We start from the raw sequence: 22,240 nt of genomic DNA, 5'->3' as shown, positions 1-22,240 counted from the left end.
TTAATCTTATTCATTCTATTGCCTTCTTAGTTACATTTCTTGTTATAATATTTTTAGTGGTTGCTCTAGGATTAACAATATGCATCCTTAATAGATCAGCGTCTCTTTAGAACCAACATTGTAACTTTTTCCTCTTCACACTTGACTCCATGTAAAACATTCCACATTTCCTACCTCATTTCACGCTACACACTTCACACCTGACTCTTTACATTTCACAAATGGATATTGCTGCCTATCATCCATTGCCTAAAAATTGTTACCTCTTACGTTCTGTCGAGTTTTATAGGAGTTTATGCTGGGCAGGCTTGTCTGGTACCAGGGAGTCCATCATGGCTGGAAATAGAAGTCCAAAGATTGCTTTATAAAGTATAAATCTGATCGTGGTATTCCTGCGGTTAAAATCCTTCCATAGCTCGACCACTCTGAAGGTAAAGATCCAAATTTTCAAATGGCCTGCAGGATCTTGGATGATCTGAGTCCTACCTACACTCCAATGTCATCCCTCCTTCTCCCTTACCCGCATTTCTTTTTTAGCTTCTGGCTTTCTTCCAATCTCTTGCCATGTTTTCTCCTACTATCCAGCTTTTGTATCAAATAGTATGCCACCTAACATTTTCCCATCCTCTTCACTAGCTATAAACCTATAATAAATAAAACACTGTGCAACTGGCACAAGATTCACTAGAACAGAGTCCAAAAACAGACCCAGGTGTGTATGCATTTTAGTACAATGAGAAAGGAAGGGGATTATGTACTAAAGACTATTAGTTTGACTGGCTAACTATCTGAGAAAATACAGTTTTATCCCTAACTCATCTCTTAATTAAAAACAAACTTCAGATAAAGTATTAATAAGCAAAATGTACAAAATGCTACTTCAAACTGATAAGAAAACAACTCAATATAAAATGAGAAAAGGAATGGGCAATTCATGGACTGATATACATGAAAATATAGGTAAGTATATGAAATGATGAGTCACTAAGAATACAGTGTAATAAAATATAAATTAAGATAAAATATTGATAATATCCAATGCAGGAAAGAGTATGGGGAAATAAGTATTCCCTTACACTATGGGAGCAGATTAGTACTGCCAATTCATCAAGACTCTAAATGTGCATACACTCTGACCCAGCTCTCACATTTCCAGGAATCTATCCTACAGAAATAACAGCAAGACCATAATATTGCTTGTATCAGCAAAAAATCAGAACGAACCCAGATGCCTATCAATAAGAATATATGTAAATAAATCATAGTCCATGCATATAGCAGAACACTATGCATCCACTTAAAAAATGAGGTAGCTCTTGGGGCGCCTGGGTGGCTCAGTTGATTAAGCGACTACCTTCGGCTCAGGTCATGATCCTGGAGTCCTGCATTGGGCTCCCTGCTCAGCGGGGAGTCTGCCTCTCCCTCTGACCCTCCCCCCTCTCATGTGCTCTCTCTCTCTCTCTCTCTCTCTCTCATTCTCGCTCTCAAATAAATAAATAAATAAAATCTTTAAAAAAAATGAGGTAGCTCTAAATTACTTATGTCTACAGTATAATGCTGAGAATTAAAAGTGAGTTGCAAAACAAAAGCAACAGTATGAGACTAGTTACATGTTTATGTACATACGCATATACATAGGAACCTGGCCAGGTCCACATCAAACTTAGTTCTAAAGCATAGGAATTGAAGGGGGAAGAGAAGAACCCTTATTCTTTTTTAGTTTATATACTTATTTTTATTTATTTATTTGACACAGAGAGAATACAAGCAGGGGGAGAGGGAGAAGCAGGCGCCTGCTGAGCAGGGAGCCTCATGTGGGACTCGATCCCAGGACCCTGGGATCATGACCTGAGCTGAGAGCAGACGCTTAACTGACTGAGCCACCCAGGTGCCCCAGTTTATATACTTCTACATTATTTGAATCTATTGTGAAAATTTTTTTCACTGTTGTAATTGAAAAACAACTTGTGTGTCTGTGTGTGTTGAGAAAGACTATTTCTTTCGATCAGCTATGCTCCTAGTGAACTCCTTTACTATCCCAGCAGCAGGTATCATGACTGCCACCTGGTGGTCATACAGAGCCATGATAAATTGCGTATCTGAGGTTTCTCCAACGTCAGGACTATTGCCATTTGGGGCCAGATAAATGGGGGTGGAATGGGTAGGAGGCTGTCCTGTGTATTGTAGGACGTTCAGTAGCATCCCTTGCCTCTATCTTCTAGAGGCCGGTGACACCCTCTCCCCAAGTTGTGACAACTGAAAAGGTCTCCAGATGCCATTCTCCCCCCCGGGGGAAGGGGCAAAAAGGACCATGGTCGAGAACCCCTGATCTAAGAGAATGGAAGTCTTGTGAATGCACAGAAATGTGCTCATTCATTCACTCACAAAAATATCACAGTGACAAGGTATCTTTACGAGATCTGTTTCTAATGTCTGTTGGAACTAGCGATCTCTTTAGCCATGGTTGCTCTCACACAGAATTCTTTTCACAGCTTTGTGATATTCTGAGGCTTAGAAGCAAGTAGCAAGAAAAGCCAATCTTGGGCGCCTGGGTGGCTCAGTCGGTTAAGCATCTGCCTTTGCCTCAGGTCATGATCTCAGGGTCCTGGGATGGAGCCTGGCCTTGGGCTCCTTGCTCAGTGGGGTGAGTCCGGTTCTCCCTCTCCCTCTGCCCCTCCTCCCTGCTTGTGCTTTCTCTCTCAAATAAATAAATAAGATCTTTAAAAAAAGAAAAGTCATTCTTATCCAGTGAATCTCCAACTGCCTCAGGCAAATCCTAGCATGCGTGCCCCACTCCCCACTCCCAGATCTACAGCATGGAATTCACAGCACCTTAGGTTGTGGCCTCAGCACAGTGCCCCCGTCAGTAAGTGCCACAAAACGGTAAGCCAGTCCCCTCCTGTCCCTCACTCAGCCCACCCATTTACCCCGTTTGGAAGCCTCCCTATGTCCGCCACACCCACAGTATTACTGCCTTATAGTCTACAGGTCACTAAGAAGTATTTTGGGGAGGTGGGGAAGTCTATGGAAATTCATCTCTGCTATTGATGACCCCCACCCCGAAAAAACTCACAGAAACAAAAACATAAAATGAACATGGGCTGGGCAATCAGTTAATCTCTCCCAATCTCTTTCTCCTTATTTATGAAACAAAAGACCTGTACTAGATAATTGAAGCTCCCTTTCAGTTCTAAAATCTCTGATTGGAGACTACTGGAAATGATCCACGATTCCGACTGCAATAGAAGTATTTTCTCCAGGAAGGATTATCCTGTATAAAATTAAGCTGCTGTTACTGGAGTCTTTTTATTTATATGTTTATTTAAATTCCAGGATTTGGGGGTCCTATAAAAACTGTAATTGCTGAGTAAGCATGGAATTCTAAGCCACAGGTTCACAATACATTTATTGTATTTCTGGGGCTTTGTTGTTTTTGCCAGTGGGCATTATCTGATATTGATAATATATGAATTGTATTCCTGCTTTCATATTAATATATTCATATTTATTACATGCATAATATGTAAATTATCTGATGCTCATTAAGGTTAACTGAAAACAGAAGGGTGTGCTGTATTTATATGATCTCTCTAGGGTGAATCTGCAGAGGTAGAGTAAAAGCTCGGTGATGACAGGTCCCCTCAAATTCACAGCATCTGTAAGGTTTCTTTTCAGTGCGAATTGTCTGATGAAGAGTAAGGGGGGAGCCAAGACCAGAGGCTTTGGCATATTTGTTGCATTCACATTCTTCTTTCTGGTGTATTAGAGTGAGGAGTAAGATGCGTGTCACAGTCAAGGGTCTTCCACTTTTGAAATATTCAGAGGGTTTCTTTCAAGTATGGATTATTTTTTATCAGATTAGGTTTCAGTGATTACTGAAGGCTGTTCCATACTTATTACATTATATGGCTTCTTTCTAGCATAAGTTTTTTGGCTTTTTTTTTTTTAAGATTTTATTTATTTATTTGAGAGAGAGAGAATGAGAGATAGAGAGCACGAGAGGGAAGAGGGTCAGAGGGAGAAGCAGACTCCCCGCTGAGCAGGGAGCCTGATGCGGGACTCGATCCCGGGACTCCAGGATCATGACCTGAGCTGAAGGCAGTCGCTTAACCAACTGAGCCACCCAGGCGCCCTTTTTTTTTTTTTTTTTTTTAAAGAGAGCGTGAACAGGGGTGGGAGGGACAGAGGGAGAGAGGGAAAGAGAGAATTTTAAGCAGGCTCTGCACTCAGCACAGAGCCTGACGTGGGGCTTCATCTCATGGCCCTGAGATCATGACCTGAGCCGAAACCAAGCGTCAGAGGTTTAACTGACTGAGACACCCTAATGTCATTTTATTTTAAATCCTAGTATAGTTAACATAGAGTGTTATATTAGTTTCAGGTGTTCAGTCTTTTTCAAACATGGATGTTCCCCAGAACAGACATTCCCAAGAAATCTTTCCACTACTATTTTGTGTCTTCTATGTAACTCGGCGGGGTGGGGGGGGGGGGACACTATTCATATAGACTCTGGTGCTGTCACTTGGAACCCTTTAAAAGTGGTCCTACTAACAGGATCAGTTGGGAGTTAGAAAACAGAAGATCTTTGAGAGTATGGGTTATGGAGACACTTGGGAAAATTTCAAGGTATTTGAAATACCTATGAAACGTTGCCCTTGTTTTCCTCATGGTAAGTAGGTGGAACTGACAGAATGTGACTAATATCTATTTTTCTGATGAAATAGAAAAATCCCCCAGTACTGTGTTGGAGCCGTCCTGTACCAACCATGCCCATTTCTTCCCAACTCAGTGCTGTTGGTAGCTTGAAATCAGGCATGATGGGATTATTTACACCACAGAAAATGGCTAATACTACAAATCCAGACTCTCCCCACTCTCCCTCCCAAAAGCTAGTTGTTGAGAATTTACCAGCATACCACTGGGTGTACCAAGTTCTACACATGCCTCTCTGAGAGAGGCTGCATCTCTGCAATGAAGAACATGTAAAATCAAGCTTCTCCAGCTCATATGCGGAGTCTAAAAACACAAAACAAACAACAAAACAGAAGAAGACTCACAGATATAGAGAACAATCTGGTAGTTGCCAGAGGGCAGGGAGATAGAGCGATAGACAAAACAGGCAAAGAAAATTACTTCCAGTTATAAAATAAATAAGTCACGGAAATGAAAAGTACAGCTTTGGAAATATGGTCAGTAGTATTTTTTTTTTTTAATGCAGAGATCTACATTCATTTGTTTTGTTTTCTAAGATTTTATTTATTTATTTATTTGAGAGAGCAACAATGAGAGACAGAGAGAGAGCACATGAGAGGTGGGAGGGTCAGAGGGCGAAGCAGACTCCCTGCCGAGCAGGGAGCCCGATGCGGGCCCCGATCCCGGGACTCCAGGATCATGACCTGAGCCGAAGGCGGTCGCTTAACCGACTGAGCCACCCAGGCGCCCCTGGTCAATAGTATTTTAATAGTATGGTGGTAAATGGTAACTACCCTTATCATGATGAGCATTCCATAATATATATAATTATCCGATCACTATGTTGTATACCTGGCACTAATATGACAACTATCCTCCAATTTAAAAACAATTTTAAAGATTCCCTAGCTTAAAATCCCACTTTTAAATGGGAATTATGCTTGCTTTATTATTTTCCTAAAAAATATCAGGAAGTTTGTCCCTCAGTGTCTAAAGAAGGTGAAAGAAAATTGTCATTGATATTATCTTGCCATTTCTGTCCTCTGTGAACAGTAAGAGATGAAACCACTCTTCCCCTCAGCCTAGCCCTGACCCTCCCGGTGGCCTGGCTTACCCACTGAGATTCTTTTGTCACAAGCAGCCCTTCCATTTTCTGCCCACATGGCCAAGCTCTGGGGGAAGGTAAACAGGTGGCTTTTGGGTGGCAACTTGACAACATGTGTTTAAAATATGGATATAATTTGACCAAGAAATTCCACTTTTGGGACTTTATCTTAAAGATACAACCAGTCAAGGGGTTGCGGGGGTGGCTCAGTCAGTTAAGCATCCAACTCCTGATTTCAGCTTAGGTCATGATCTCAGGGTTGTGAGATCGAGCCCCACCTCGGGCTCCACACTCAGCGCGGAATCTGCTTGGGATTCTCTCTCTCCCTCTGCCCCTCCCCCCTTTAACATGCTCTCTAAATAAATAAATATCTAAAAAAAAAAAAAGATAGGGTGCCTGGGTAGCTCAGTTGGTTAAGCGACTGCCTTCAGCTCAGGTCATGATCCTGGAGTCCCAGGATCGAGTCCCACATCGGGGTCCCCGCTCAGTGGGGAGTCTGCTCCTCCCTCTGACCCTCTCCCCTCTCATGCTCTCTCTCACTCTCTCTCAAATAAATAAATAAAATCTTTAAAAATAAAAAGATAGTTATATTGCAAAGATGTACAGAAGTGCCAGTTAATACTCCAAAAGCAAACCTCAACCAATGAGGAATGGAAGTTGGTGAATAAATACCCAGGTTCTTGGACCCTTCTTGAGCAAGTCTGAGATGTAGTCTACACAGTCTCTCAAGGGGTCCACAGAGCAGTGAGCCTCAATGGTCACCTGCTCACTAACTGCCCTTTATTGACTATCTTTCCTCCCTGTTTCACTTCCCCATTCTGGCGCCATGCTTCTTAGGATCGCCTCCAAATTAATTACTTGCCTCCAAACTCTTGTCTGAGTCAGCTTTGGGGGAAGTCCATGCTAATACTGTGTGTGTTTAAACCCAAACCACTAAGTTGTGGGTCCTCATATTGACATCCTTCTCACCACACACACACAGGAAAAAAAATAAGAAGGAAAAAAAATGAGGGTCATTTTTTTTTAAGATTTATTTATTTTAGAGAAAGAGAGCACGTGCACAGGTGGGGAGGGGCAGAGGGAAAGAATCCTCAAGCACACTCCCCTGCTGAGCACACAGCCCTATGTGGGACTGGATCCCAAGACCCGTATCATGACCTGAGCAGAAACCCATGAGATCATGACCTGAGCCAAAACCAAGTCTGTTGCTTAACGGACTGAGCCACCCACGGGCCATTTTTTAAAACAATAATTAACTGTTACAAAAATGCAAACTGTTCTGTAAAGTTTCTTCCTCAAATTCAAATTGTTTTGTAAAGTTAGGCATTTAATAGACTAGTCTTGGAGTTCAGGGTGAGCATTTTTCCTTTTGAAACTAATTCCTTACGTCTACTTAAGTGTTTCTACTAGAAAATTCATAATGGTTTTGTAAGTCATTTTAGGTCTTTCATGGAAGAATATGATTGTGAAGGAAGGTTTGAAAAGTTAGGGACATTAATTCATATTAAAAGCTAAAATATTTGACAATTATTTTGCGCACCAAAAATATCTGGAAATATTTTCCTGCCCTACTATCTTACTGCCGTTAAAAGAATCAGCCTGAATATTTCTCCCCAAAAGTGAGGGAGGGGACAAAAAAGGTTCCCATCTTTACTCTTTGAGAAGTTAAATGCCTTGGTGAAGAGGGATGAAATAAAATCTTAGCACTTAAAGTTGGAGAACTGCATCCACATGGGGGGAATTGTGCCGGCATAGTGCTCCTTCATACCAACACAAGAGTCCTGAGACAGGAAAAGGAGTCAGGTGGAGACAGGGATTGCACCCAGCCCGCCTTGTTAGAAACTCCCACACATCGATTTAAGACACCATCCAAATGGGAGCCTGCCTTGGCCAGGGACAATATCGCCTGCAATTTCTTCCAGTGCAGGCTCCAAAGGCTCTAGACTGAGTCCCGCGCCCTCTCTAACGTGCCCTGGGCTATGGAGTCCACCTCTCCCGTGCTCCCTCGTCATCCCTCCTCCCTGGACCGACGGTCAGGGGCTCTCTGAGCTCCCACAGTGGACGCAGCAGAGCTCGGCCGCCCCACCGCAGCGGACGGCCCACGCCCGGTCCTTGGCGCCCGAGTCGCTGCGCTGCGGTCCGAGCCACCAGGCCGGCACCCGCCGGGCTGCGCAGCCTCTCCGGGAGCGACCGCGGCGAGCGGGCGGCTGGACCCGAAGCAAAGCCGCAGCGCCCCGGGCCTGCCTCACTGGGGAGTTCCGGACGTGGCGGCAGAGCCGGGACGCGGGGCCACGCGGGAATCAGTTCCGCCCGACGGACGACGATGACAGACAGCTCCGCCACGGGATTAGCGGACCAGGAGCCCGCAAGGACCCAAATACACACCCCAGGGCAAACGGCGCCACACCCCTCGGCCAGGAAAGCAATGCGCCTGCGCACACAGGAATCTTTCAGTCTCTGCGCAACGGCGCGGCTTCCTAGCCAATCAGCAGCTGTGGCGTTTCCTCGCCCCGCCCCTACCCGCCACGTCCTCGTCTGGTCTCCATGACAACTCCTGAGCGTTCCCCCCCGCCAAACGGCCGAGCCAACCTCGAAGAGCAGCTGCGCCGAGAGACCAAAGGCAGGAGGAAGGTGACTAATTTCTGGGTCTTTATCATCTAAGCAGGTAGGGCTGTCGTAAGGGGAAAAGGTTTTCACGTCCCCACCTGACTGATGAACAAGAGATTACAGCGAGAAAGGTTGGGTCCCAGAACCAGGCACAAGAGGCCAATGAAGAAGAAAAGCCAGAGGCTACCTTTTAAAAAGTGAAAAATAAGGGCGCCGCCCTGGCTCCGTCGCAAGAGCGTGGGGCTCTTGATGTCTGGTGAGTTTGAGCCCCACCTTGGGTAAGAGATTTAAAAAATAAATAGCCTTTAAAAAATAAAAGTTTAAAAAAAAATTTTTTTAAAGTTAAAATGAAAGTGAAAAATAACCACCGGCAGCCGTTTTGGAGTCCACGAGGAAAACGAGCTAAGGATACAAAAAAGAAATATCCTCCCCAAAGAGCAGAGAAGTTGGGCAACCTTGTAGCCAACACTGAAAGCAAAGAGCTTTTCGCGAGGGGCAAGGCAAGTGTGCTCACGAGGAGCCAGCGAACCAAAGCATTAAAGGACACCGCCTGCGGGACGCCTGGGTGGCTCGGTCGGTTGGGCGTCTGCCTTCGGCTCAGCTCATGATCCCAGGGTCCTGGGATCGAGTCCCACATGGGGCTCCTTGCTGAGCAAGGATCCTGCTTCTCCCTCTTGCCTGCCTCTGTCTCTCTCTCTCTGATAAATAAAATCTTTAAAAAAAAAAAAAATAGGACACAGCCTCCAGCTGTCCTCTATTCGGATCAGTTTTGCAGGAAAGGAGCCCCCCCTAACTCATCTGTGGTTTTCAAGCCTTCTCCTCTGTTGGAGCCCTTTCCTCTCATGGTCAACAGAACAATGACATAAATCCACACAACACTGGATTAAGAATAATTTTGAAGCGCCACGGGAATCACATGCCATACCCTTAAAATGACAAGAAAAAGGAAACAAATCTCACGAATTTTCTCTCTTTTCCTAATACTCTGGCCTCTTGAATTTACTCCACTGAGAAAGCTCTGAATCTCTTCTCACGTGGGCTTATTACAATGTCAATCATCAAGTACAAAGGAGGGGGAGAGGGCATGATTCAGAAAGCCTTCTTCCGGAAGGACTATCAGCCCCAGTTCTCTCCTCTTAAGAAGCCCTTGGCCTTGTCACAGTCATGAATCTTAAGGACCACACAGAGCTGTCAAAAACACTGGCCTCTCTCAAAGGGACTGGTAAGGAAAGTTGGGCTTCATATCCAAGGAAAACCACTCTGACTCTCCTGTATGCTATTTAATACCTTATTACACTTAATAGCAGTTGCCTAAGTAGGCACCATAACCTGGATTATATTAGAGAAGGCACCTCTTAACCCAGAACTCTTTCCTCTGGAGCCTACACAGGAACAAATCCCAGACAATACTGTCCCATCCAACGAGGCTCCCTTTGGATGGTGTCTTAATGTGAAGAGTGCCCTAACTCTGAGCTCTGCCTCTAAGTCAATACAGAAGCCATCTACTCTTGGTATATGGTCTTCCCCAAGGCTCCCAGATTGTATAACATGGAGAAAAGCAAGTTCTGACATCTATAGTCCCATCACTCACTGATGCTTCCACCATCCCTAGCAAGTGGTTCCATTATGCCCTGGTGATTGGCATGCTCAGCAGCCTTCCTCAATACTTATCTCAGGGCCACACATACAAACGCACATGTGCAAAGAGGCAGTAGAGTAAAAAGGTTAAGAACAAGGACTCTTGAGCTGGACTACCTGAGTTTAAATCTCAGCTCCACAGTGTTTCCAGGTCAGCCAGTGACTGCCTTTCTGAGTCATGGTTGCCTCCTCTACAAAATAGGGATAAGGTGTGCCTAAATTTAAGGGCATTGTTGGAAGAAATGAATGAGTTAATACATACAAAGGTGCCTGAACAGTGTCTAGCATGTAATAAATCTTTACATCAAGTATTAGCTATTATTGTCATGGAGATCCTCTGAAAGGGGTCTGGGAAGAGCTAAAACACAAAGAAAAAACAAATGGCAGTTTATACACTGAATTCTGCCTTACTTTATGCTTAAAAAAGGAAAGGAGTGGAGTATCAATGCCTGCTTCTTGAGTTGCATTTCTAGGATAAGGGCAAAAACCAGGTAGCTTTCCTTTCTTACATTTACTAAAGAAGAAATTTAAGCTAGGTCTGCCTTACAAACTGTGGCAATTATCCAGATACCTAAGGCCAGGTTTATTTGGGGAAATGGATTTTTTTACCTAAATGAAACAGAAGTATTTCTCAATTCTCCATGATGCTATATCATAGCAACCTTCCTACTAGGATGAATTGGCATATCTTCTGATATAATCAACTCTGGCCAACTGAGCAAAAACATTCATGGAGAGGAATAAAGGAGTACACGAATGTATTGTCTGTGCCTGTCAATTCTTTGGAGAAACAAAATTACCTTCAGTAGTGAGCCCATAAGGTGGAAATAGAGTATTATCAATATTGTCTTTATAAATCTCTGCATTTGCTCATAAAATGCAGTTACATAGCTTTGTGTATAACTCTGATAACACGTGCTATTATGTGTTCATATGTATAAATGTATAAGTAAACAAGAGAATGTTATATATGTAAAATATAATTTTACAGTATGTCTAATTTCACTAATTTATCTGTTGGGCTTTTTTGGAGGGGGGGTGTCTTGGTGCATATGGTTGAATTCCTGTTAAGTAAAATGTAAGTATGGTAAGATTTTCCCCAAAATGTTTATCTCAAGCCACTATATTTTGTATGCATGATGTTGGCAAAACATATCAAGAAATCATCTAATGTATGATACGTATCAAAGGTACTACAGGGATGACTTTTCATTGAACAACTCATCTTATATGAATTTTTAAAACCGTGTGTAACTATTATTTTGTTTAAAATCACAATAAAAGACCTAACAAGATAGTTACTTTCCTCATGGGGAGAACTATGTTAAAGCTGGAGATAAAACCAGATATTAAGATCAAACTAAAAATGTTTTATAGGCATATGTAAGGGATATAACGAATGGCAAAGGTTTTCTGAGGAGGAAGTTATTTTCAACTGTGGTGGTCAAGGAGAAGGTGACAATTTAAGTTGGGTCCTAAAGGAGACTAACTTGCAAATTGAAAAGAGTAATAATGTGACAACCACCTCTTGATTAAAAGAACCAAAAAGAAAAAAACGATTAATGCCCCCTCAGAAAAGGCAGAAAGCCCTGCTTTAATCAACAAAGATCTCTTCCTACAATCTTCAAATCAAGTTTGGGGTCACCATACAATGAGCTCATCACAATAGTGAAAACCATCCAAGCTTCTTAGAGGAATTTGAGATGTAACATGTATATTAATTTTCCCTTCACTCAACACAAGTCCATCACAAGCAGTTTTAACCACATAAATTAGTTTTAACCATATAAATTCATTCTAAATCAGGCCTCTGAAGGAAGGGCAAATGTTTCTCCACAACCCAAACTAACTGGCTCCAGGAAAGAAAAGTTTTTGAAAAGACCTTGCTATACCTAAGATGTTAACTAACATTATTTGGAGAGCTCTGATTCTAATAACAGACACTTTTATGGAGGACTCTTTTTTTTCTTGCCTCCAATTTCTAAAAGGTACTAAAAATTTCATGTATTTCAATAATTATTTCCAGATGTTACCATTTCTTCAGAGTATTTTGTCTTACAATTTTCAGAACAAAAATCCCTTTTTCCTCTGTCTTCAGTTGTGCTTTTCAGCTCTGAAACTCAAGCCCTGTTGAACTTCAAGCTGTAACTAACACTAAAGTGTGTAAGCACTTTAAATAGAAGAGAAGGACGGGAAAGTCAGTGAGAAGGGAGCATTCAAAGTAGCCCTTTTAGTGAGGACAGTACTGTTAGGGGTAGGAATGATTGTATATTAAGGCAAAGATTTCTAGAAAGGTGGTATTTGAATATACGATCAACCATGAGTCTATTTCACTTGGACATGGCAGTATTCCAATCAGTACAAGGAGGGGCAATGAGCTCAAGTTTGAGCAACTGGAATTCCTTTGTGTCTCAGAAGAGCCTACTCCTGGAGCCAGGAAAAAAAAAATCACTTCATGGTGACATCAGTCATTTTCAGGTACAGATGAAAATACACACACACACAGAAAGATTGATGGTTGGTTTCTTGGGCTATTCCAGCTTTCAGATCAGTATTTCTTCACATGGATTTGTGGTATTCTGGCAGCTAATTCTTTGCAGGAGAAAATGGGAGGAGAGCATTTTTTTAAAAAAGGGAGGGATCACAATTATAATAACCCATGAAAGTAGGATTCTTTGGTATTTAACAAAGTGAGGAGTCTGAATGACCACACATTCAGAGTGATTCTCCACTGTGAAGTCTCTGATGCCTAATGAGGGCTGAACTACACCTGAAGGCTCTGCCACATTCATTACACTCACAGGGTTTCTCTCCAGTGTGAATCCTCTGATGTTGAGTAAGATGGGCACTTCTACTGAAGGCTTTCCCACACTCGTGACAATCAAATGGTTTCTCTCCAGTATGAATCTTCTGATGTTGCGTCAGTGATGAACTCTGGCTGAAGGCTTTCCCACAATCTTTACAGGTGTAAGGTTTCTCTCCAGTGTGGGTTTTTGTGTGTTTTGTGAGGGTTGAGCTCTGGCTGAAAGCTTTACCACATTCTCTACACTTGTAGGGTTTTTCTCCAGTATGAGTTCTCTGATGTCGAATAAGTGCTGATCGATCACTGAAGGCTTTCCCACAGTCATTACAGGTGTAAGGTTTCTCTCCAGTGTGAGTCCTCTGATGTTGATAGAGGTGTGAGCTTTGACTAAACACCTTGCCGCACTCACTGCATTCATAAGGTTTCTCTCCAGTGTGAATAAACTGATGGACAATGAGGGAAGAGTTGTGACTAAAAGCTTTCCCACATTCCCTGCATTCATAGGGCTTCTCTCCAGTATGAATAAACTGATGTTCAATACGGGATGAATTGTGACTGAAGGCTTTACCACATTCATTACATTCATAAGGTTTCTCACCAGTATGAATTCGCTGGTGTTGAATAAAGTGCGTTATCTGAATGAAAGCCTTCCCACACTCATTACATTCATGGGGCTTCTCTCCAGTATGGATTCTCTGGTGTTGGATAAGAGAGACGTTATGATTAAAGGCTTTTCCACATTCCTTGCATTCATATGGTTTCTCTCCAGTATGAATTCTCTGATGTACTGTAAGGGCTGAATAATTACCAAAAGTTTTTCTACATTCACTACATTCATAAGGTTTCTCTCCATGTTGGGTTCTCTGATGTTGAATAAATGGTGCATTCTGAATTAAGGCTCTTTCATGCACATTATATTCCTTCCCACCATGAACACTCTGATGATGTTTGGTAAGGTGTGAGTTCCAGGTATAGCCTTTCCTATCTTCACAAGACTTCTCTCCAATATTAGTTTTCTGACGTTCAGTGCGGTGTATACCATGACCAAAGGTCTTCCCATACTGATTATATTTCAAATTGTTTTCTTCACTATGAGCTATACAATGTTGAACATAAACTGAGCGATCACTGAATATTTTACTACGGACATTACATTGAAGAGTTTTCTCATTTGGGCTATCTTTCTGATGTCTTATTAATTTTGAATTCTGTTTAAAGCTCCTTCCCTGAGCATGAGACGTATATGGTCTCTCTTCTTCAGGGTTTCTTGATTGTATAACAAAGTCTGACTTCAGACTAACATGTCTGCCAGATTCAATATGTTTGGGGTTACTATCAGTTCTAGAAGTTCTTTTCTTGCAGATAACTGTTGCTTCTTTCCAGAGTCTGTCTTGACCATTCTCTTTGATCTCTGCATATCCCCAGGCTTCCTTCAAACTGGAAGCCCTTGCATCAGCCCCTGTGCTTCTCTCCATACTTATCCCCTGGCAGGATTCTTTTTCAGAAAATACCTCCTTTGGGTTTGACTTTCTGGTCTCCAAATCTGGAGGGGGAAAAGTAAAAAAGTTCCCTGTACTAGAAGAAGGAAATGACTAAAGCAGGATTGAGATAATAAAAGTATATAAATGCCATTAGTCACAAATATAAGTCAAGTAGTCAACAGATAATTTATTGAACACCTATTATGAGCTAGGTACTGTGTTACATGCTAGGATTCAATGACAAACGAAGCAGATATAGTACCAGCTTTTTTGAGATTTACAGTCTTTTGCGGAAGGTAAGTATTAATCAAATAATTTCAAGAATGATGAATGCTGTAAAATAATGTGTTAGGGAGATTTTCAATTGGGAAATGATTGGTACTGTACATAGGAATGATAGCTACCCCTAGCCGTTGAACCACTAGAATCTTCCCTGGCTTTTGATACCACCACCACCAGCAGTCCCCTGTGTCCCCTGTCTGGAGTTCACTCCAGCTAGGGTCATCCTTTAATGCCTACATCTTCCATTCCCACTGGCAGAGTTCCCCATTATGCCCGATTATGCCTGAGGTTGCTGTTTGGATTCAATAAGATCATTAACCAGATTTTCCTTTGCTACCCTGAATATTACCATTTGCCAGAGATTTCCTTCATCTTTCACTTTTTTCCCCTCTCTCTGGGCCTCCCAAAATACACACATACACACCCCCAAAAAAGATAAAGAGGGTCAAAGTTCAAGAGAATGCATAAATTTTAGGAGGATCAGGGGATTAGGCTTACTACTAGTACTAGTTCAGCTTTTTTTTTTTTTTAAGATTTTATTTATTTATTTGACAGAGAGAGACACAGTGAGAGAGGGAACACAAGCAGGGGGAGTGGGAGAGGGAGCAGCAGGCTTCCCGCAAAGCAGGGAGCCCAATGTGCAGCTCAATCCCAGGACCCTGGGATCAAGACCTGAGCTGAAGGCGGACACTTAACGACTGAGCCACTTAGGTGCCCCTAGTTCAGCTTTCTTATAGGTAAACTACACATGACATACATCTTAATTGTTGTAAAGTTGGGACTTTATAATTGAGGATCTTGTAAGTAGTCTTTCAGCCTTATGAAGGGTAAGACAAACAGCACATGTATTTTGCAAGCTGGACTATTTTCAAAGTAACCTCAGTATGTGGCTTTGACAACCTTATATAATGTAGAAAATGAAAGTTAAAAGAAGGCAACCTAAGTTAAGCAGGGGAGAGAAACGTAGCAGGGGAACTAATCCATTATCAGGTTAGCCAAAAAGAAGGAATAACCTGTTAAGTCCAATGCACACTCTTCAGGTCTTGACCTCTCTAGAATATGTTACTATGAGCACCTCCCCTCCTTGAAATGCTCTTTTCTGTTGGATTCTACAACAATAATCTGACCTGGTTTCCTTCTGCTCTGGCCACCCTTTCTTAGTATCCTTTCTGGATTCCCTTTCCTTCATTTATGTTGATAAAATTTGTATAATATACCTCTATTGCCATCACCCGTTATCAAAAATTATTACTATTTTATTATTTTGACAACATTTTCCCCATGTGTGTTTTTTTTTAAAGTACACAAGTGATATAGATATATACAGATATAGACAGCTAGCAGATACTTAAATGTGTACGTTCATTGGGCTTCTAAGTTCTCTTGCAACTCTTTTCATGCTCTATTGCTCAATTTTCATATTTCATCCACTCCCATGACTTCAATTACCATCTATTCTCAGATGACTCTCAAAGCTATACCACCAGTTATGATCTCTTTCCTTCACCAAGATCCATTTGACATCTCCTCCTTATATTCATCTACCTTCCAGACACCCCTACTTAGACCACAGTTTCTCAACTGCAGCAGTACTGACACTTTGTCAAGACGAGTCTTTGTGGGAGGGGTTGTCCTGTGCATGGTAGGATACTTAGCAGCATCTTTGGCCTTGACCCACTAGATGCCCATAGCATCCTCCCAGTCTTCAGACATGTCCCCTGGGGGCAAAATCACCCCTGTTTGAGAACCACCGGTTTAGATCTGCTATAGACTCTTCAAACAGAATAAAGAGAACTCCTCTTCCACCCTACCCCCCTAAACTTGCCATTTCTCCTGTGTTTTCTATCTCAGGGAAGAGAACTTCCATCTACCTACACAGCCAAGCCAGAAACGTGGAAATCATCTTTGTCTGTTTCTCCCTCACCTCCCACATATAGTCAGCAAATTCTATCAATTTTACAACCTTAAAATTGGATGTAAGATCACACTCCTTGAACTTACATTCAAATTCTTTCATTCTGTTCTTACTTTTTAGGTAGGAAAAAACTAGGTACAACGAAGACAAAGTAAGTGAAGGAGAGACTCCAGCTACTAGAGAGGAAAAGGGAATGACCTCATAAAATGCCAGAGTGAGGCACAACAGTGATCTCTGGATCAAGTGTCAGGGTTATAACTTTAAGGAGGAAGTACCTTCCTTAATTCTGGGAAGAAGTAGAGTTAGGCTAATGAGACTCTGATATGTCAAAATGAAGATGAGACTTAGAGGGGGCCTCAACATTTTCTACAGGCCTGGAGGATTTGGGGAAGAACCCCTAACTCATATTTCAAAAGATGTTGTCTGCCTTGTTCTTACTTACATGTGCAGCTGCCTCTTAGTACTTCTCTCTCCTGCATCCATGGGTTTCCTGCTTGTTCCAATTGGGAGATGATATCAGGTTTAGAAAATGGAAATCCTACTCAAGGGAAAGAAATAGAATGTGATTGTCAGTTTCCAAGACAAAGGGCCACCCCATTTTCAGTCCCACTCTTGTGTTTTCAAGAGCAGAAAACAAGTAACTAATTGTCAAAAGTAATTATACATTTTCTACCAAAGTAGGGTGAGAAACAGTTTAAGGATCTGCTCTGGATCCTGGAGGAAAATGTTAACCAAAGCCTTCTTTGTTTCTTTCTCTCTTTCTTTCTTTCAGAGGGCAGGAGGAGGAGCAGAGAAAGAGGGACAAGCAGAGTCCCCACTGAGCACAGGGCCCCACGCAGGGCTGGATCCCATGACCCTGAGATCATGACCTGAACCAAAATCAAGAATTGGATGCTTAACCGACTGAGCCACCCAAACACCCACCAAAGCCTCCTTTCTGATCGTCCCCTAATAGTAGCATGGGGATCTTTAGAAAGCAATGGCATCCCAAAATGCCTAACTGAGGTGAGGACCCAACCTTACCCAAGGAGACCAGGTTCCTATAGTTCTCAAGCATTACATCCTTATACAAGTCTCTCTGAGCAGGGTCCAGTTCTCTCCATTCTTCCTCAGTGAAGTTCACAGCCACATCCTTGAAGGATAAGCCCTGAAGCACCTGCATGGGGTATGGAAATAATGGTTGAATGAGGCACAATTAGGGGAGATTCATGGAATGGAGAGGAAATGCATCCAACTATGTTCATAGTGTCAAAGGCATATTGACTCATAGGTTAAAGAGTCTTAAAATGTGTATACCCTCTTGACGTACTGATTTTATATCTAGAACTCAATTGTAATAAAATGGAGATATAAGTAATGAGTTATCAACAGATTTTTATCTATTTATAATTTACAATAGCAAAAGAGTTCTAAATAACCTAAATGTTTGAGGAGAGTGGCAGAAGCTGCTAACTGCTCACTAAAGTACACTTCACCTCCTCATCTTTCTAGGTAGACAAACATTTCCCAAACTCCTTTGCAGTTAGATGTGGCCATGTGACTGCGTTCAAGCCAAGAGAATGCAAGCAGAAGTGACGTGCACTATTTCCAGGCCTGACTCCCATGCATTCCTCCAAACTGTTTTCCCCTTGTGGCTGGGACATGGAGATGACCCCAAAAGTGAGTTTGGGAGCCATGTGATAGAGATATCAGAGCTTCAGATAGCTCAAGGCCCTGAATGGCCACCCTATCAACCTGCTGACCTAGTCATATGGTTACAAGAACAAGAAATAAACTTCTATTATACTGTGGCCATTATATATTTTGGGTCTATCAGTTACACCAGTTACAAGTTAGCCAAGCCTAATTAATTCAGAAACTAACACCTTGAAGTAGAAGATATCATAACAAACACCTAAAATATACAGGGGCATTGGCTTGACATTCAGGCATCAAGCTTCAAAGAAATGGGTCGTTAAGGCTGGAATGATGTAGACTCTTGATCTAAACTGGCAAAGTAATTAGTAACTGGGAAGGCAGACCAAAAGTTCACTAGGCCTGTAGCTCTGGGGGAATAAGTTGGAAAAAGCCAAAATGCTAGCTTGTGGAGGATGCTTCTGGATATATTTGGCAAAGAAAGAGTTGAGCTCAGGAAGGAATGTACCAATTTTCAAGCTAAAATAAAATGGAATAGAGAGTACAGAAACTTGGGGCTTCACATGGTTGGAAAAGCAAACTGTTTCTAGATCTCATACAACAGGAAGTCTAAAAAAGGCTTTGAACAACAAAGGCCCGCTGAAACTTCTCAGCTAAACAAAGTGACTTAGTCCTATAAAAAAAGATCAAGTTAAGGATATGGCGTTCCCATCCACGCCTATTGTTTGGCAAACTTAAGGTTATCTTCATTAAGAAAGACATGGTTTAAAAAAAAAAAAGAAAGAGACATGGTAAGTAAGAAACTGCGAAATATACCAAGCTTGAGACTTATATCCAGGAAAGAACTTTGGGTGTGATTATTAGTACATGGCAAACAGATGAGAAGCTTCCTAAATTTTTATAGGACAACATATCCAAGATTTCAACGTACTTTGTACTTTTTTCCTGTCTCAGAAGAAGCAGTACCTTTCCTCAATTCTAAGCCATTTATGTCACTGACTTCCCAAATATATCTTCTCAAAAATCTACTCATCCGGGGCACCTGGGTGGCTCAGTCGGTTAAGTGTCTGACTCTTGATCTTAGGGTCATGAGATTGAGCCCCCTGTTGGGCTCTGCGCTCAAGCACAGAGTGGGCTCAAGATTGTCTCTCCCTCTCCCTCTGCCCATCACCTTGCTCTCTCTCTAAAATAAGAAAATAAATACAATCTTTAAAAAAAAAAAATCTACTCATCCTTCAGGGCCCACTTCAAATCTCACTGCTACTATTAGCCCAAATCTCCTTAAAAGGGCTTGAAGATGCTGGCTGAATGAATAAAGCTTTCCCAAATCTCTCTCAGCCAGACACGCTCACTCTCCCCTGAAACCATACAACATTTTCCCTAAAACACTTTATTAAGCAGGCCGTCAGTAAATCTGCTGATTTGTGTCACACAGATTTGTGTACGGGTCTTTTCTCCCCATGGAGAACATTCTAAGCAGATGGATACAAAAGATCTTATGTGCCTTTGCTGATCTACATCAAATGCCTCAAGTGGACGAAGGGAAGCCTGACTCTCTCCCAACAATGCTCTCGGTCCTCTGTCCTCTATTGCCAACTGATGGGAGAGACTGCCAAGCCCCATCTTCACTGCTACTTCTTCCACACAATAAAGAACCCCCAGCTGCCATGTTGTTGGTAGTCCACCCCACCCTCTTGATCCTATCCTTGAAAACCACTTTTGCTAATAGGGCTGACGAGCTTCATGCGATGAGAGAGAAATTTATTCACTTCAGGAATTAAGATGAGATTTTAGGGATGAGAGGAAAATCCCCAACTCACCTGGGATTTTGCTACCTGAAGAAGAGCAGCCATATTCTCCTCCTATAGATACCCCTTTTGGAAAAGGGCAGACTCCCTAGATGGCAGAACTGGAAGGGAAGAATAATAAAGGAATCCAGTTTATTAATATGGTCTCAAACCTGTTATATTAGAAATAGCCACTTATGACAAAAAGTGCGTCTGACCTTGGCTACCATACGGTTGGAAGGATCCCACAGACACCTATGTAATGAGGCTTCCAAGATAACCTCAGGGATGACTCTCTGTATGATCATTAACTGTGTTCAGGATAAGCCTGAGCCTGTGCTCTGAGAATGAGGATCCCTGTGACAACAGCAACAAAAACCCATATAGTGTTAGGGTTGGCAGGAAGCTTCCAGACTCCTTTATTCACAAATGGAGAAACTTTCCAACTTCAAAGAACAAGAAAAAGGAGCCACAGAGGCAAAGGGCAACAGTGCCCAACCTGGAAGCACCAGCCACCAGATCATGAGTATTCTAGGCCCCTGCTAAGTTTGCAGCCATCCTAGGTTCATTCCACCACACACGTGATCCACTAACCCCTAGTCTGTCACCTCGTCCTCCCCTGCATCCCAAGCACCCAACATAGTATTTCTGGGGGCAGGAGGCCCAAAGTGTTGAGAATGAATTCATGATCCCCCTAACTCCTTTGACTCCATGCCCATCGAGCAACGTTCTGCTCACAATTTCCCTTCCCACTTTGATTTTTTGCCTACTGGGAGAAAACCGATAATATTAACTTTGTGCACTTCTTTAAGCTTATCTTTGGGTGGCAGGGCTATATGCCATTTATCTTATTCTATATATAACTGCCTTCCTACTATTCTAGTTTATTATTTCTTTAACTCTCACTCTCCCCCATTACCAAAAAGCAATACTTAAAGCCCCTCGTCAGGGGTGCCTGAGTGGCTCATTCAGTTAAGCGTCGTCGGACTCTTGATTTAGGCTCAGCTCATGATCTCAGAGTCGTGGGTCTAGGACCCACATCGGGCTCCCTGCTCAGCGGGGAGTCTGCTGGAGATTCTCTCTCTCCCTTTCCCTCTCTCCCTGACCCTCCCTGCACACTCACGCACTCTCTAATAAATAAATCTTTTTATTAAAAAAATTCTATAGGATTTTCTTTCTATCCCTTGTTTTATGAAAACAAAAGGCATCATCAATGTATCTGGTCACACCCCAAGCCCCTACTTCCCCACCGGATGCCTGTCCGCTCCTTGTACTGAACTCTGACCATCAGTGAAGGATGGGTAGAGATGGGAACTTTTAAGTTTCAGGACCCTGAGAAATCAGAGGGGCTAAGGGCAGGACGTCCCGGAAAACCAAGCAGACTGAAGCTACACCGTGGAAGCCCCTTCTCATCTGGGCCATCCTTTTGTATCTCCTTAAGAAAGAATACTTCTTAAAGGAGGTTGAAAGGTGGGCACCTGGGTGGCTGTCGTTAAGCGTCTGCCTTCGGCTCAGGTCATGATCCCAGGATCCTGGGATCGAGCCCCGCATCAGGCTCCCTGCTCCGCGGGAAGCCTGCTTCTCCCTCTCCCACTCCCCCTGCTTGTGTTCCCTCTCTTGCTATGTCTCTCTCTCTCTGTGTCAGATAAATAAAATCTTTTTTAAAAAAAAGAGAGAGAGATTGAAAGGAAGTCAGGAGCAGTTCTCAATCCTTCCAGAATTGGGCAGTGGACCCTGCAGATGCAGGCCCCAGCTCTGCACTTGACCTCTTCCATGTGCTAGAGTGCCAGATCAGATCCTCTGCTTCTCCATGTCCATTTCCTTTGATCTATCCAAGGAGTCTGACTTGCCCCCTCTCATTCTTTGGAGACGCATCCAGTATAATAGAGAATGGAGAGTGAGATGTCTTACTTTTTAGAGCTTCAAGTAAAAAGGGAATTATATCAGTCAAGTTACTACTACTTATGGAGCACTCACCATGTACCAGATGCTTTCCATAAATCACTTGTTACAAATGAGGAAATTGATGACTTGCCCAAGGTCTCCGAGCTGCCCCCACACATTTTACAAGGCTGCTGTAAAGAAAAACTAAAACAAGATTACTGTGTGCACACTGTAGGTGCCCAGCTAACAGCAGAAGCTTCTCTTACTTGTGTTTCTTACCTCTGTTCTGGAGTTTGTGGCTCTGATCCTCCATGACCACAGTCTTTGCACCATTTGGGTAAAGCAACTTCACCCAAATCCTCCATGTCTCTTCCTGGGGATTACCAGCATTCTCCCAGAAACTCTAGGAAG

General features: G+C 42.6%; 1 protein-coding gene across 1 annotated transcript; it reads right to left on the bottom strand.

Moving 5' to 3' along the window:
* Positions 1-12,738: 12,738 nt before the first annotated feature.
* On the bottom strand, positions 12,739-22,016 carry LOC114197871 (uncharacterized). Its single transcript, XM_028089073.2, has 5 exons — positions 21,923-22,016; positions 19,979-20,067; positions 17,547-17,679; positions 16,966-17,061; positions 12,739-14,388 (listed from the first exon to the last, which is right to left on the bottom strand). Exons 2-5 carry the CDS (start codon positions 20,009-20,011, stop codon positions 12,758-12,760), a joined length of 1,893 nt encoding a protein of 630 aa, XP_027944874.2. The 5' UTR covers positions 20,012-20,067; positions 21,923-22,016; the 3' UTR covers positions 12,739-12,757.
* Between the last annotated feature and the right edge of the window lie 224 nt (positions 22,017-22,240).

The sequence above is a fragment of the Eumetopias jubatus genome, unplaced genomic scaffold (genome assembly GCF_037043125.1).
Source record: "Eumetopias jubatus isolate StellerSeaLion01/CBP00866 unplaced genomic scaffold, mEumJub1_p1.0 scaffold_10, whole genome shotgun sequence".
In the NCBI taxonomy this organism is placed as follows: Eukaryota; Metazoa; Chordata; class Mammalia; order Carnivora; family Otariidae; genus Eumetopias; species Eumetopias jubatus.
The sequence above is the reverse complement of the archived record's forward strand: the minus strand, read 5'-3'. Positions and strand labels throughout refer to the sequence as shown.